The following is an 18,391-nucleotide window of genomic DNA, read 5'->3' as shown; positions in this document are numbered from 1 at the left end:
TCGGACATCCTGATTCCGAAATTCCTTCTAATTTCAGTTTTTCTCTCTACAATAGTGGAACTACGGAGCGGTAGTAACCTGAGATAAAATTCTTCAGTAAAAAACCTCAACGGTATTATACGTCTATGATGGTACAGATGTTAGTATCGGTTGACAGCCATGTCATGGCTTATCTTTTGTTTACAACCAGTTTTAGATAAGTTTAAAATTCTGTGTGCAGCAGTATAAATATAAAAAATAACCCAACTCTAATTTAATAATCAAATCTAATTAATTAGATTAATAATTTGACTCGTATAACATTAGAATGGCATTATATGACGGTTATACTAACAGTTACATATGGAAATGTTTCGACTACTTTTCTATAAATTATAAACAGAAAATAAGCCGCTAAGTGATCGCGATATCAAACTGGAGCACGATCTCTTATGGACGTATAATTGTAATCAAGATTAACCAGTAGTGGTAACAATTTACATTTTTTACGAGAATTTTGGAATATATTAAAAATCAGAGAAAAGGTAGCTTTTTCCATTTCATTCATCCTGGTTTTAATACTAAATCGTGTAAGAAATATCGGGTAACAGGGTGCACGGGCGGCCAACGAGGGCCGTGTGCATTTTCCTGCGGCATCGCTCTCTCTCCGGGGCCTTGCCTAAACATACGAATGGGCCATGACGTTGAGTGTGTCCTCGAAGCTAGTACGAATGGCCTAAGAAGGCATTTTTGTACGAATCTTCGGGTGAGACACAGAATAAATACGCCCAGTAAACGTTGAGCCATCGAGTTATTACTCCATTTTCCTCAACATCTTACAATCGTGTTATACAAGTATATCTCACCATAAATGTTCGCTGTTTACTTACATATGAAACATGATCAGATAATCAAGGTTCACCTACATGTACATGAATTCATCCGTTTCTAACTTTGTAATTAGTTTCGGTCAGATTCTAATAATTTCATGCAAATATTTAGGTTGTGAACAGCAACAAGGTTGCAATGTGACTGGAGCTTGTGGTGATTCTGTACCGACTTGTCGTCCTTTGGAAACAAGTGGAAGTGCAGTTAGTTCTGGAGGGACTGGAGATAGTCAAGGCCACAATACGAGTCAGGCTCAAATACAATCCCACGTGTCAGCACCACCTGTTACTTATCACCAAAGGCCCAATTCTTTGTCTACTTGCTACGCATCCTGCTGTGCAGAATCTGCAAAAAAGGTTTATTAATTTTCAGTATTATTTACTTGACTTGTTAGTAATAATATTATATTGTAGTAGATAATAAGAAAGTTGAAACTATTTTTACTGGTATTTGAATATTTTTAATTTCATTATTTATTTGTACAAGTTACTCAGAAATTTTCTGCTTTCCTAATGTAATATCCATTCATTTATTGGGCTTCGTTTTAAGATTTATAACATGGAGTAGCGGCATAATACATAAAGCTCGAAAGCTTATGTCTCAAGGATTCTAACGATGTTCAAGAGTAGAGGCTAATAAGTTTGCTAACTGTTTATAAGTTGCTTAGTCTAAAGGTAGTATGAACCAAGTGTTAACGCGTTGCGTATCGTTTCACTGGCAATGAAAAGAAAAGTAGTAACGAGAATGTTTTCGCTGTAAGTCGAGTTCAGCTTCGTTAGGAGTGAAAAGCGCGCGAGGTGAGAGTACGGTATCTGATATTACGAATGTTAATAATAAGTTAAGGTTAAAGTTTTTAAAGCCATCCTCCATTCGGGACATAACAGGGATAGAAAGGTGTGCTTTGATATATTCGGAATTAGTTGAAAGCAAAAGTCAAATATAAAAACGCTGACAACATTGTAAAAGTTAAAAATAGTCATATTATGAAAGTATTAAAGTACCAAATGGTTAGTTTCTTTTGGACAATATTTTTCATTGGTTCTTTTTGCACAGCTTGCATGCAAATCAACAAAATTGAGTGAGGAAGCTTTGAGAGAAACTTTATACAATGGATTTCTCTATGATTCCCATGTACAATATGCTGAAATCTGAATGTGGCTTTGAACGCAGCAGCATTAACGCAGAAAGTAATCAATTTTTTGCCTTTAAGACAAAATCGATAAATTTAAAAGTGATCGTAAATAACCTCACCGTATTTGCAAGAAACATTAATAGCCTTTAAAAAAGTGAACGAATAAATATTAAAGGTAATTCGGATTAAAATTTTTTTCTTCTACAGCAGTCTGAAATTATTCTCTTACAGGATGACACATCTAAAGTAAATTAATTAACTCTAATATATTTAAGTATTCTAGGACCTGTAAAATTTCAAATCAGAATGATTAAAAGTAAGCGCGGCATATTTTAACAAAGGCTAGTTTTAAAGAAAGAATACGAGAATCAAGTGGATTCAAACAGAAAAAGAGCAGAATTATTCAGCAAATAGCTTTTCTATGGAAACAATTATTAGACAAGTATTATAATGACTCCAACACTTAACTCTACACAGTTAGAGTTAAAGGAATATGTAAAACACATCTTTTCCGGGAGATGTGAACTCTTTTATCGATGTCAATTTACAAGCCATTACATTACTTTTCTTCCTTCCTCTCACATCATATTGTACATAGACTTCCAGTTTAACATAGACTTCCCGCTGTCTTTCACTAAAATTGAAAATAAATTATACGTCTGCTAGTTTATTCCTTTCAAGTATAAGTCGTATAATTTTGAAGAATATTGTCTTTTATAATTTCAGATATATTTTGGAGTGTGTGTCACAATATGTGTCACGGCAAGTTGGGTCGGTGCGACACATTGTATTAAATATTTGTACTTTTACAAACACGAAATTCCTAATTATTCAACGCTTTCTAATTCGTCTGTAACAGGACATCATCAACATGTAAGTTCAATCAATTTTCAATCTTCTTTTGAAATTTATATTAAGTTTAGGTAAATGTGATATATCTAAAAGTAACGTGTTACATCATAAACAGTTGATTTTCAGCAAAGGCAACAAACAATGATTCCTCAAGCCAGTACTGTGTCGTGGTTAACTTAATCGCAGCCAGTTACATGTATATTACAATAGCTACTACTACTATCATTTTACATTCATTAATGTCATGCTGTTATACTTCGATATACGTATAAAAACAATTTCGGGTTAAGTCTAATATATTTAATTCGCGTTTCCGACGGATTTAGGGCTCCGCTTTAGTATTTGGAGCAACAGGAGAAATCTTACCTTTTACGAATTACAATGGTGCTTGACTTAATTGCCGGAAATTTAGAGTTTCCGAGATATTAGCAAAAATATATTTCCCCTATTGTCTAGCGTTTCGCCCATACGTACACTAAGTACGCCGCTTGACAACGCGGCAGTATTCCATATCAGTCGCTGATCTATTTACAATATTTTTGAGGATTTTTTTCAAAGAGATGTATATATGTGCGTTTCTATCGAGATTTAAATAGACAAGCATTAGACTGAATCATTTCAATAAAGGGACATAAAGTTTTTCTTTAGGCTAACTTCGGTAGGCTATAAGTGTTGACACATAATAATAAAACTTATGCTTAATCTCCATGGAAAATTTAATATTCGACTAGTATTCATTTCGAGTAATTGTATGATCCTGATTGTACATTACCTTTAGGAATTAAGAAAATGTTTTAGATTATATAAAACTTCAGTCGCATTTATTTAAAATCAGCAGCTTGGCTGCTGATACAAACTAGCGTCGTTGAATGGCGAATGAAGCGATATTGTGTCCACTGCGTCTATGTTCGTAGTACCGTACATATACGTATAGGCAAAATGCTATGTAATAATACCGGTATATTTTTATCAATATCTCCGAAACTACAAATTCCCCTCCTCTTCACGTGCCTTACCTTTACTCACTGGCCCAAGTACCAACAGATATACCAATGACAATCAAATGTACCTAGTGTCAATTTTAAATTTAACCTTTCTTAATGCGAACGTTATTTCAAAGGTATCGATAAAAATGATATAATAGATCGGTTGTTAGTACGAAGGTAATCCCATTGCCGAAGTAGCGGGACGAACCTGTGGCACGCGTGCCACAGGTGGTACATATGAAAAATCTTTTGTTAATAGAATATGTGTCTTTCTTACTGGCAGAAAGCAGCACGTATATTAATCGGCGCGTCAGATGTTGGACAAAAAGATAATTGTAATATTTGGCATACATGTACAAAAAAATTCGTTACCGGTGACCTGGAGAATTTTGCCTCTGCTACGGTTACAAAAATTGCGCTAGTCTGAAACATCTAACGAATGTCTTATGTCTTCAGTTTCGCTTTCTAAGATCTTTCTGGATTTCAGGGGACGATAACAGTATCGAACGTGCTATTGAAATTCGCTTTCACTCAGCCAAACTGACTGACTTATCGTCTTCAGCGTTTCTTCTGTTCCTGGTGTTCTATAATCCTTTCATGATAACAGATATCATCATTAGCAACCTCTAAACTTTGTATATAATCGGTATTTAATCAACCTGGGTCACAACCGTCATTTCAGGATGATCAAGTCTGTCTACCGACTATGATCCGACTCGATGCTCATACCTGATATATATAATTTCAGGTGGAAATAAATTGGGCCTTTTCTGGCTAAAGCTCAACTATTTTTGCCCAATAATGGGCACCAGAGAACTCGGCGCGCAGCCCAGCTCGGCGCGCCGAGCTACCTCGAGACTTCGAAACGTCAAAAGTCCTTTATCGAACTCAATCTTGGCTCAAAGCTGTTCCTCAAGACTACAGACTCCAATCAAATGAATCGCATCCTAAGACGGTAGCGAGCTCAGTAGCCCTACATCAATGTATTATACTTACCACAGGACATTGAACGTGATCTATCTCCACATATCAACGGCTATTATGCTATGTTCACTAAGGGACTTGTTCAGATTCCGTAGATCACCACCAATAGTTTCTTGCTCCCTCCAGTTGATTCTAAGTTGGCTGCTATCCATAACGACTTAGAAGACGTACCTATTGTACATTAGGCGGAGAGAGGCGGGAGGCGTCGAGTTTTTGCTTTGATCAAGTAATTCTGTGACTCTTTAAGACAGACTAACTCCTTTATAAAAGAGTCGATGAGTTGGTCCTTCCTTCATGGGATCGTTATCTCAGGCTTCATTGCGCTTATACTTTGTTTATATAAATATCCTTAAACCAATTCTGTGAACCAAACTAGGTTCCATTCATTGTTCGTAATCGATTCATTTTGCTTATTTCAATAGATGTAAGCTGGCATTTTAGCATCCGTTGAACCCGATTCTCTGGATTGTTCTCGATCCCGATGTTCGGTCATCCTTGTTCGGTTTCTTCAAGGTGACAGCAACTCTGTTCTACTTCTCTGATTCGACAGACTTGTATGGAATTTTATAACTAAGGGCTTTTTTATCTTAACGGGCTGTAAGTATTGTCTTTTATTTACCTCCTCAATACAGATCGGTAAGATTAGGTGCCACCTACCAAACGGTGTAGCACCAAAACGCGATATGCGCAATTTAGAACGCTATCGTAAGTCTCGGGTCGGGAGTTGAATGCATCAGCTTTTTGTCCTTGCATGTGGTGGAATACTCAAAACACGAATATCGAAAGAGTCCACAAAACGTTGGAGATGGTTCGATCAAAACAGAAACGGCACGCTAACAATACTGGAATGGGATGGGGTTAGGACTACAGCTTGCCTTGCCTTCCATTTGACGCTACCAAAAGGAAGGAGGAACGCGGAAATACAACGACAAAACTATAACAAGAAACTATAAGCAAGTGTGGTAATATAGAAATAATCAGGTGACTCAGTGTCTACTGAGCGAGTTTATTTCTGTCTGACCCGAAGGTTCGTACAAGAATGCTTTCTTAGACTATTCGTATTAGCCTCGAGGACACCCTCAGCGACATGGCCCATTCGAATGTTTAGGCAAGGCCCCGGAGAGGGGCGATGCCCCAGAAAAATGCACACGGCCCTTGTCGACCGCTTGTGTACCCTGTTACCCGATATCTAGTCCCGACAAACGTAGGACATTCCAATCGACGGATTGACGATAACAGTATGGAGCATGCTATTGAAATTCACTCTCAATCGCTATAATGAATTCTATCTATAAGTGTGTATGTTTGTGAAAGCATATGCGTCAGCTGGTTACCAGCTACTTTACATCTTATCTTTTATTCGTAAAATCAATATGCTATAAGCCAATTTGGGTTTTGATGGAAGCTCCATGCATAAGACAAATAGCGTAATTTAAAAAATAGTATGTCAGGTGTTTGTTTATATTTCCGAGGACGAATAAGAGTCGGCGATCGGTTTTAGGTAGCTTAATTGGTTAAAGCATTGGCCCCGGCAAGCGAAAGTTTCAGGTTTGAATCCCAGTCTAGGAAATCCGATATTGTTGACTCCCTTTCTCCTACACGTTTTGGTCGCTGTGAGGCAACTGATTACACTTATTATTATATACAATAATAGATATTCCTTACAGTTTCATATACGTAAATTCCGAGCATAAGAACCGGTAATGCCTCTGTCCAACTGTTGTCTGCATGACAGCTGATTGCTACATTTTAGCTGTCTGTGGAATCTCCTCACTACTCCGTTCTATTGTGAATGGTACGGCGATGTTCGGTGGTACTCCATTCCCAAGGCAGGTACTAAGAGCTTCTGGGAACGAAGGGAACCCTGTAGGGAACGCCGTATCTCGCGATTCAGTTTTCGTACAATTTCTGTGCCACCGTCGTATTTGGGATGGAAAAGATCTCTGACCACCTCGTGAAACTATCCACCACAGTCAGACAGTATGTGTGTTCTCTAGACATTGACAAGACCTGGATAGGCGTTATGAACTTTCCTATCAACGTTGAAACACGCTTCACCATCTTTGCTCTTTGGCACTCCATGCACTCCCATGCCCACCGTTGGCAATTTGATTTTACCGACGGCCACACATACCGCTCCGTTATTAATTTTACCGACGCTTTTGCCCCTGAATGCGATAGCCTGTGTTGCTACTGGAAAAGAGTTCGCCTGTACTCTTTGATTACAAGTGGACGTGTTCGGCCGGTTGAGATATCGCAACAGACGTTTGCGTTGGGTTCCAACAGACGTATCTTCTTTAAATAGTGTCCTCTTGGCTTTCGCAGAGTCAGTTTAGATTCTTTATCCTGTTGTTGGTCGCATACTAAATTTTTGTTTGCTATTATCTTCTCCCGTTTCTTCTTCTATTTAAGACACCAACGGGGCTTGTACTTCTGTAGCTCTTAGAAATAAATCTTTGATAAAAGTTAACCGTTCTTAGGGATAGGAATAGGACTACATTTTTCCACTTTATACCGAAAGAAAATAATGTTAGGTTCAGTAAAAATGCACATTGCTATACTTATAATTACTCCGCATTTTGTTAATCGTCTAAATACACGTGGGAGGTAATCTAAATGTTCACTTTTGTCTTTTAACCCTATAATTATATCGTCAATGTAACACGCACAGAAATCTAGTCCACGTATCATTTTATCCATAAATCGTTGGAATTGGGAATTCAAATAGTCCAAACCGCTACGGAAATCTGTTGGTATGCTCTTACGAGATCAATTTTGGTAAAAACCGTAGCTCCTTGTAGACATTTTGCGTGAAATCTTCCACGTAGGAAGCAAAAAGTTCAGTGAAGTCCTTGCCTAGAGCCAGCCCCTGCCCGAGCATATCTGAACTCCTCCTTGGCTGCAGCCAACCTGTCCGTTGTGTGTCGCCTCGGATTGCAGGTTATCAGAGGTCTAGGCGTCGTGATGATGTGGTATACCGTCGAATGCCGCGGCTTTCTCATCGTTGCCTGTGGTTTGATAATGTCTCCAAATTGTTTCAATCAGTCAGGTATTTCACAGTCTGACATCGGCACTGTACTTCGCACGGATTTCACCACGTGGCGGGATACCCCAACGTTTACCGTACACGTGGTCACTCTGTCTAGTAGGCGCTCTCTTTTAAGGTCCACTAGCCCCTTGCACTACGATTTATCTTGGAAGAAAAAGACACCAAACGGCGAAGACAGAGTATCGAAATTTGAAATACGATATTTGAACGACTGAAAGCGAGATAGTCTATATTTATTTAGCTTTCATGCATATCTGGTCCGAGATTAAAATCGCGAGTTCGACTCGTGATATTTATGTTTGGCCCGTAATGTCGATTACGAGTCAGACTTGTAATATTCATGTTTTATATGAAATTAGACAACGAGCCTGACTCATGATATTCAAGTTTGTCCTAAAATTTTCATCACTAATCAGATTCGTTGAAATAATAGAAGGGTATTCTAAATGTCCATTGAAAATCCCTACGTAAATTTAAGTCTAAAGTTAAAATTATTTATCCGTAGGTCATGATAGACGTAATATGTTTGCTTTTGCAGACCAGTTAATCTATTTCGCAGACAAATTCTAATGTCAACCCCCATGTCAACGAGGAATTGCGTCTTTGGTGTTGTGTCAGTGACGAAAAAGCGACGTGTCACATTTCCAGATTTCCTCGTCACCATTAACGCCCCTGGTCTAGGTTTTCCGACGTTTCGTATGTGTATGGCGGTTTGCACCTGTAAGATTCCTCACGAAAATGCCAATATAAAAATATACTTCGCCATATTTGGCGATTGGATTCGCCGGTTGGATCTTGATTTCGATCGCAATCTTAAACTTAAGCGCTGTCTTCAATCGCCATGGTTACATGTGCGCCCACTACTGTCAGGATCCTTGCTGACCTTCTCCGTCACCAACGTGGCGATTTGCTCTACCAACGCGTCGGCATCGGAAAATTCCACGATGGCCGTGTTTCTGGGTGAGAGAGCTTATCTTATCCCATCTTGGGCTACCAAGACCGACTGCATCTTTGTCGGTAAGCGATTTGTCGACAGCGCTTTCAGGAGGTCTTCCGGCACGTTTAATTCTGCCAGGTTTCTTAGCTGTTCGGACAATCTCTGCATCCTCTTCTTCTTTGAGGTGGAAAGCCTTGCTATTAGTTCCTCCTTTAACCTGCCATACTTCTCTTCCAACGGTGGGTTTAATAAGATGTCTTCTATCTTTTCGATAGTTTTTAGATCCTGCTGGACCACCACGTACCAGACTATTCTGAACCCGACCCCGGGAGGAGGTGCGAGCCTACTGCCACGCCACAAGGGCATACGCGAATATGTTTCCCATCCACTTACCAACGAATACCCGTCCTTTGGATCGGGAGAGGAAAAACCCAGCAGTGTCGCGGCGATCGTTTTCCTGAGGTGTGAGCCTTTCAGTAACCTCCACGCTCGATCGAGACTATGTTCCCAATCGGCCGTCGGGGCTTCCACGGGGACCTCGGGGAGGCGGACTCACTGCGTGCTCGCGTGCACGCACACTCTGATCCTGTCTAATGAACCTACCTAATGAGCCACCACGTACCAGACTTTCATTTCATCCTGTGTTATGTTCTGGCCAGAATTTCGCTAGAAATTTTCGAATTTACTGCACTGTTGTCTGCAACATTGCCCGCGCTGCTTTCCCCCACGCTTCCTGATGCTATGTTTATTCTTGCAAAAAAAAAAAACTTTGGGATCGCCGCTATAGGGATTGTGGGCTATTCACAGTACAATGCATCTGAGTAGACTCTCTTTCATTCTAATTGTTCTGTACGTAACGTGGCGTCGTTCAGTGTTGTCACATTCCGCCTAGGGATAGTCCTTAGTGTCCCTACATATTTATCGGGGAAAGAACCTAGAATTGTTTGCGATTGTATATACCTCGAGCCCGTCTGTAAGCAAACGCTGTATATTTAACTAAAAATACGCGTAATTTAATCGTAACGCACTATAATTTTAAACCTAGGATATGGTCAGATATTGATTTGTATTACTAAATGCTAAATAATAAACCAGACCATGGGTTATTGTTATTGTTATTGATAGAAATGAGCACGTATTTGGTTGCTGATTCTATTTATGTAAAATATCTAAAAGGGGTTAACATGTTTTATTTCACGTAACAAATGTTTGAAATAACGAGTACAACGTGGAAAATTTATTTAGCATTTGTCTAATAAGTATAACTTGTGTTATGAATGTAGTATGATCGATGTATCCATTACTGTGATATTTCTATATTTCTACTATTTTCCTTTGCTTATTTACCATAAAATATGATGCATATATAGAAAATATTTTAACAGAGATCTCTTTAGAAATATATTTCAAGTATTAGTAAAATCCCTATTAGTGAAATTATAATTTCGTATTTCATGATTATAATTACATATCTATAACAAATTTTTATAATAAATATAAATGAAAATAGAATTGAAGTGTGCCGATTTATCTCGTGTAAAGCAGGATCAACTCTAAATTGCGTGCACTGAGCAGCGTACAATTTGTATTTGGTAAACAAAGATCGTAATAATCAGAAAGAGCGCGTCAGCTTTATCGTCCTGGATTTACATTGAATTTACCATGTCCGTCGTTCGCTTGACTAGACAACGAGGTGAACTAAATCTTTGCACCTTATGGACTTTTAGTAACGCTAAAAGATCATAGAACACGATAATATTGTTTTCAAATTTGTCAGTTCTTGACAAATGGATTTAGAAAGCCTTGATGCGTGTATAATGAACATTTTTTTTTATTAGTTTTATGTTGTAAAAAGGGTTTTACCAATAAAACATACAGTTATGTAAAAACTGTTACTATTTGCGTGAATATGTATCACTTTAGCTCCATTACTGAATAACAATTAATAATAAATAAAAATATAATATTAGAGAAGTAAGTAGAGATTCATATACTTTCAAAATATTTTAAGAAATTTGAAGATATTAATTATCGTGTTGCTTGTGTAGTTACTTGATTTGGAAAATTTAAGAAAAAATCCAAATGATAAAATTAAACGAGCCGTTTCCTCCTGCGGCTGAAAAACATTCTCGTGCTCTATAGTTGGTCACGAAAATATTCGGACAACACTTTAGTTTTGACTAATATATGCTGTATTTATCATAAATGTATAATAAAAAAAAAATAAAGATGTAACATATATTACAGTACAGTACGTAGTTAACCAAAACGTAAGAAACATTTATTTACAGTACGCGATTATATAAATAATAAGAGAAAAATAAAAAGATCACTATAACGTACTTAGATGTAGTGGGTAACAGTAATTTATTTAGCTAATATTTATGTATACATATGTACAGTAAGCTCTTCGAGGAATCATTAACCGCGGGGTTGAAGTGTGGAATAATGTAGTGGAGTAAATGTGTCGGGTGCCGCGGAGGTGTCGTCAGTATTCACTGTTTCTATATTATAGATATATATATTTCTATATACGCGCAGAAGTGACAAGTGCCGCGAACGACGTCTGCTTTCCAGGTAAAATGAATCGTTCGAAAAGGCCTAAGCTTGATCTGAGCCGAGTACCGCGGAGGTGTCCTGCGCTGGGGGTTACTTCTTTAAGCTCGTCAGAGAGTAGACTGCTTTCCGGGAATTCCGTGGCGTCTTTTATACCCGTTTCGCCAAACCAGGGACCAATCAAGGGTGACCATGTTTTGATGACCCTATCTATTTTTACATTACGAAAATATTCAACAATGCATAGAAAGTAACTGACCTTATATGTATATGGAAAGATAAAGATACAAAAGCTGTTATTCTTAGTCCAATTTTCATCGCAATGGGTTGCAAAAGTAAGAACATGTCTTTTAACTTGCGGTAGTTGATAATATGTATTTAATTACAAAAAAGAATATTCATATAGAAAAATTGCAAATACGGTAAGTAATATAAGAACATAATATGGAATTGTTGTTAAAGTACAGCGATTTGCATTAATTTATATGGGATTAAGGTGGGCGAGAATTAATAAGCACATCTTCAGCCATTACGGTTGATCATTTCACTAGTTTATTAAATTAGCCGCAGGTAGGAGCACAGTTGCATTACCATGGTTATGAAAAACGTAGTGATGTAGGAGTAGTGATTATACAACATTCCGCTTTTAATCTGTACTTGTGCTTAGTGAAGACTCTATACAGAGGTTTTTCACATGCTAAATAAGCTTTGGTTAAAATGTCAATTACCATATTATCAGTGCTTTGATATTTTAATATGATTTTTCCCTTCTGCACTAAATCACGAATGTTGTGATATCAATATGCTTGGATCTTGACAGCAGCGTATTCTCCTTGGCAATAGCCTGAACTGACTTTGAGTCATTCAGAATTACCATCTGTATATCTTTTCTTAGGATCTCAGAAAACAAGTTTTGCAAAAACAGCTTCTTTACTGGCCATTGATAAGGCTAAGTATTTAGCCCTTCCACTTGATAATGCTACACAATTTTGTTTGTTACTCTACCATGACATGACTATCGCTTTGTCTTGGATATTAGACATTATAAAAACAAAAAAAAGCATAGGTATCATCCACATACAGTGTAACAATCATTTGGAGCTTACCATTGCACGTGAAGAATGTGCAAAAGTACATCTAAATTGCCATACAGAAATGCACTAAAGTATAGACAATCATTGTCTCTTTTCTTAGCAAAAACCCACTTGTTATCCATCAGTTTGTAGCCCTTTAATGGCTCTACAAGTTCCTAGGTTCCTCTCTCTAACAGAATTTAACATTACCTTTTCCAATTCACTCATCTCTTTGGATTCTTGTGCTTCCTTAAAAGAAGCTGGGACTTTACCATGCATTTACTCAACATCAACAAATGCTGAATAATACACAAAATCATTAAATTCCTTCAGTTTTTTGTTTTTTATAGGATACCTTTTCTTAGGAATTTCCTGCTTTGCTCCTTGTTCTTGCTCATAACTGTCAGAATTTTTTTCATGTACACTGGTACAGACTTCCTGTTTCAATTGCAGTTTGATTGCCATCATTTCCACCATCTAAACCTTCTGTATCACTCCGATCTCTGTCAAATATTTTTAATTCAATCGAATCTGGATCAAACTGATAGTCCAGAGACTTTCTTAAGGGAAAAATATCCTCTACAAATTCAACCTGACATGAGCGATCAATTTTCTTGATTCAAATCAACAAGCTTGTAACCAAATTCATCATTATCATAACCTATGAGTACCAACTTTTTCACTTTCTCATCCAGTTTGGTTCTTTTCCACTTTGGTATTTGTATGTGTTAAGACCCATTAAATTTTATTTGTTGAAGCATAGCCTAAAGCAAAGGGAGGTTCAGCCAGGTCCGCTAATTCATAAAACAACTGTCGATCCGTCCTTTGCTTTATCGAATATAGCCACATTTGGCCAGCAGTTGTCCGTAGCAGGAATAATATCCAAAAAGTCATTACTTTCAAAGTCGAGTTAATTATTACTTACTACACATACCTACTAAAGGTCTTCGTCATTTACTTTGAATCTTTTGTGTCGTTATCGCATTGATCAAGTCGAGGCGCTTTTTGGATTTATTGCTATTTTAATGCTTGTTACGGTCAAGATTAGGACACACGGAATTCATGGGTGTGTCACCTGAGGGTAAGACTCTGTACTTGCGGGTGACTGATGGTTTGGGGCGGTTACTTTATCAGAATTTCCATTAACCAATAACCTTCAATAGCCACTCCACTCACCAAATTTCGTAGAATGTTCAATGATGAATCTGCATATCCTAGCTAAAGAACACACCGACTTTGGCGAACCTTTATAAGATCTCGTCATCCATAGGAAAGTTAGTTAAAAAATACGAAATATCATAAGACACATCTACCAAAATCTTGTCGAAAGTCTCATTACTTACTGCACTCCCCAACAGTTACCGAAATATAACTTATAAAAAATACGAGTCGTTGAGGATCATTCTCTATCGAAATTAATTCCTCAATCACACCAACGTCAAAACTAAACATTGGGAAATAACAGTATGTATGCTGCACAGCCAATAGCTCCCAGATAACTTTCTTTTCACCAGATAACAGAAAGTTTTTCTAGTATAATCATCAATCAGCAACATTATCCTTGATGTATGGAATACATTTCTTACTTTCCTTATCATCTTGAAAATCCATACCTTCAATCATTCCAGATCTCAGCACCTTCATGGAATGTAAGTTGAGATACCTAAGCCTTTTGTACATTGCCTTAGCAGATACAAAATAAGCCTCCGCTTCATTCTCTGAAACCACAGTTGTGAATGCAACTTTATTAGATGAATCCACATCTAGTTTGTACAAACCATCCACATATGTTACTGTAGCCAGTAGAGGATAATTTATTTCCACACTGGAGTGTCCAGAATTCGACACCCACTAGAATTAAACACAACTGAATTTCTACTCTACTCTACATCACTGTTCACTCACTGACAAGAAATTTGCTGACAATCCTGGAATACACAAAATATTAGAGATCTTCTCAACACTGAACCAATGACCAATTTTATGAGAACACTCTCTGAGACTAAATGTTAATCATTTGCAATAGAAATTTTCAGTCCACTTTCCACTTGAGCCAGATTTTCAAACATTTTCTTCTTTCCAGACATAATCTGTGCAAGTACAATCAATAAACCAACTTCTGGTTTGATTTTGGCATTCAGTGCTACAGTAAACAATGCCTTTTTCTTGAATTCTTCAAAATTCTTCTGCTGTTATTTCTTGGACTGTTTGTTTGGCTTTCCCTCCTTGTCCCCTTCCCCCTTTGGTGTGTGGTTTTTCTTGCTCTGGCACTTAGAGGCTTTATGACCAAGACCTTGGCATTAATAGCATCAAAACTCACCCTTATTGCTTGAATTTCTGTCAGATTTCTTATAATTTTTCTTGGTGTATATGACAGTTTTATCACTAGTTTCTTTTCATAAAAATTCTTGAAATAACTATGCAATCATAGATTCCAGTTTCACCTATTTCGTAGAAGTTGTCAATGAATGACATATTTACATGTCATTGAGTGAGAAGTGTCACAAGTAAATCATACTCAGCAGTGAGCTCACTAAGGATTACCAACATTTGCCAGCCATCTGATACTGCTATCTCTATGTCATCCAACTATTGACATAAATTTTTTATCTTTCGTACATAGTTATGCATATTGCTGCAATCCACAAGACTACAGTTCCAAAGAATTTGCTAAAGCTAGATTCTTTTGCCTCAACCATTATCTTCAAAGGCATCTTGCAAATTTGACCAAGCATCTTTCATCTTAATGGTTGAATTGATGTGCCTCTTTAAATTGAGGTTGATAGGAAGGCTAAGCATATTCAAGGCTTTAGTATTCCTTTCAGTATCGGTATCCTTATCCATTATAATAACCCCTTTCGGTTCCTTTAATCCAAAGGGAGTCAGCATTTGGAATTTTCAGTCCTGGTAATTTTCCACTTTTGTTAGCCTCTTTAGACCTCTTTCGAGAATACTGGGCTCATCCGTAGCCAACATTCTGACTTAGACTTTGGATAATCACAAAACGTACAAAGGAAATAAAAGATACAAGAGGAAATAAAAAAAAAACGTATTGGGTCGGGATTATGATTATCTCAATATTTTCAGAGTCCGTCGATAATTTTTAAATAAACGAAAGCTTCTCACCGTAGTGAGATAATAAGAAAGCTGCTCAGTACACATGATTCAACATTAGTTTTGCCACGAATTAAATCGCTATATACAAATTTTATTTTTATTCATATTTATTATACAAATTTTTTATAGAAACACAATTACAATCAAAGAGTCAAGAAACATGAAGTTGTACTGCTGGTAAGAGGAATTTTTATATGTTAAATGTTTCTGTTGAGATCTCTGCTAAATAATGTTTTGCATTTGCACCATATTTTAAATAAACAAGGAAAAATAGCAACGAGAATGTAAGAATATTATACAAACGGATGCGTCGGTCATCAGTACATTCATAACCTAAGTTAAGCTTATCCGTTAAATGATTTTTCTATTATTTATTTGTTATTTCAAATTTTGATTATGTAAAATGAAGATTTTACCTCCTTATAGCTATGATATTTTTTATTAGTAACAGTAAACCATTTTATTGGTTCTAATGAATACATGATAAAATCATACGTTTAAAGTTATAATATGTTAGGATTGAAGTGTGCGTATTAAACACCTATCGGTTTGGGCTTAAGATATGTTATAATACTTACCCGATAGATACATCAGTTTTCAAATTATATGCCAATGAGAACTACTGCCGAAATTGTATACTTCTAGCACCAGGGGCCAGTGCGACTTTTAAATTGTGAGACTATGTATTTTGGCTTTTTGTTGATAGCGCGTTTTCGTAAAGGATGAAAAATAAATCACAACTCTGGCACGTTCGTTCTTCTCGGCGTGTCTAATACAACAAGGACGCTAGGACGTCCGTTTTCCTTTGATATCTGTAAAAAATATCATTTAGTGGCTTTATTCATTAGGGTGCTTAAGAACTAGGGTTACAATTTTTTACTACAATATACAGTTGCCAACTCTCCTGATTTCGTGTTGCCAAAAATTTAATTTGCGTAATTTGCGTATGCGCGTCATTAAGATTTCGATCACAATACTATTTGAACTTTTGCCTCACTTGCTCTTTATTTTTTTTTTTCTTTATCTCTTAGCAGTCTTATTTGTATAACATGTTGTATAAGATGTGCTTTGAATGGATGGATGCGCGCTTATGCGAAATATTCAATTGTCTAATAAGTTTAATTGTATTTATTATTTATTTGCCTCTTTTTTTAAGCTTCTAGAGCAACAAACGCTTAAAGGAAGTTGAAATGAAGCTTAATATTGTGTTTCCTTTTTATTACATTTCTTTATATTCTATATTATTGTATAAAAATGGTTTCTTACATCTTTATTGATTTTTTTTCTTTGACTTGTATCAAGGTGGGTTGAGTAGCTGAAATATGAAACAAGAAGGAAGTTGGAAGAAATAAAAAATAGGATATCTCTATTTTAATAAAAAGTATATTTTTATTATAAATATGATATCCTCGTTTTTTCATTAATGAAATCTTTACTTTTAAGATATTAATATATATTTGTTACAGATATATTTGCATAGGTATATATAAAATAATATTAAAATAAATTTTAAAGAAAATATACAGTGCATAATTGTAATATAATATTATTTATATTACGATATATTTATATTATATGTTATACTGTAACATATGTATTTTATACTTTTTTCGACTTTTGTTTTCTTTCCTTATTTTTCATTGTATTAGAAATAATATATCTATTATTTTTATCAACAATTTTGATTAACTGGTTATGAAAATAAGTCAGGCAAACATAGAAAAAGTGCCAAAAAATAAAGAAAAAATGAGACAGAAGTTCAGGATGCGTTGCGAGACAATTTCTTTATTTCGCGCATGTGCACTCCATTTTCGGTAACACTGACATCAATTGTGCTGACAAAGAGTTGCGCTACTGTATACTGTGCTTTTACTTGAACTCTAAAGGAATGTAGATGGCGTGTTGGTTGTCCATAACGCCAGTTACAAGTGTATGCTGAATATATAAGCCTGAGTTGCGTTTACAGTGAATACATAGTATTTACGTATTTCAACGATTCTTATGAGATATGTGATACCTAACATGTTTAGATCACGGACCGATTTAATAAGAAACATGTGAGAAAAAATTATGACCTCTTCGTGGTATATCCCTTGCTCAAATGCTCAAATACAACATTGTTCTCTATCGTCTAGTACATGTCCTTTTGTGAATAGAGATTATTTCAGAGATATATGTAAGTGAATACAAGATGATTCCTTATAAAGAGTTAGGAAAAGTCAATAACAGAATAAAATTTATTAGTCTAAGGGTTAGTTTTTGTGGAATCCAAGCTTAAAATCCTGTCTGTGCAGCATATACCATGTTATAGCATATATGACTAACAGAAAGTGAATCGTAGCTTTCATAGTTTAATAAGGGAAAAAGTTGCGAAAATTTTGAATAAGATTCTTGCTCATCTTTTTATAAGATATGATAGGTACATTGTTGCGTTGAATTCATCTATACTTTTTTATTTATATTTATTATGTATCAATCTCCATATGACTTTTTACTAAGTATTTCCTGGAAAAGGAATTCGAATTTAAATAGATATATTATATATTACAGTATTACACGTAATTACTAGAAAATATGGTCACAATAATGACTATTGTATAAAAATGTTTGCAACGTAATCTTAATATTAGTTGAAATCTAAGGGACTATGGTTTTAAATTCTTCAATATTTGTTTGTATATTAGTATAAATTTTATATTTGAATTTACTTTAGAAAAAAATCAAGATTGAAATTAAGTGAAGTGATGGCCATTAAACATATTATGTGGCATGTGATATTGAAGTTAAAATAACACCTAAAATATCACCTAAAAAATATTTCTTATTAATATATTCAAA

The 18,391-nt window shown here is 36.0% G+C and overlaps 2 protein-coding genes across 6 annotated transcripts in view; one reads left to right on the top strand and one right to left on the bottom strand.

Moving 5' to 3' along the window:
• LOC143430111 (mitochondrial import inner membrane translocase subunit Tim21) overlaps positions 1-18,391 on the bottom strand; it is a 391,485-nt gene that overhangs the window by 176,824 nt on the left and 196,270 nt on the right. The window lies entirely within an intron of this gene.
• The window catches only part of LOC143430107 (solute carrier family 35 member F3), a 124,118-nt gene that overhangs the window by 35,618 nt on the left and 70,109 nt on the right, over positions 1-18,391 (top strand). For all 4 annotated transcript variants that reach the window (XM_076906100.1, XM_076906097.1, XM_076906098.1 and 1 more), the window contains 2 exons: positions 982-1,223; positions 2,726-2,872. In XM_076906100.1, coding sequence (XP_076762215.1) covers positions 982-1,223; positions 2,726-2,872 — 389 coding nt within the window. The remainder of the gene's footprint in view (positions 1-981; positions 1,224-2,725; positions 2,873-18,391) is intronic.

Source organism: Xylocopa sonorina, chromosome 13 (genome assembly GCF_050948175.1).
Source record: "Xylocopa sonorina isolate GNS202 chromosome 13, iyXylSono1_principal, whole genome shotgun sequence".
NCBI lineage: Eukaryota > Metazoa > Arthropoda > Insecta > Hymenoptera > Apidae > Xylocopa > Xylocopa sonorina.
This window is presented reverse-complemented; position numbering and strand designations above follow the sequence as displayed.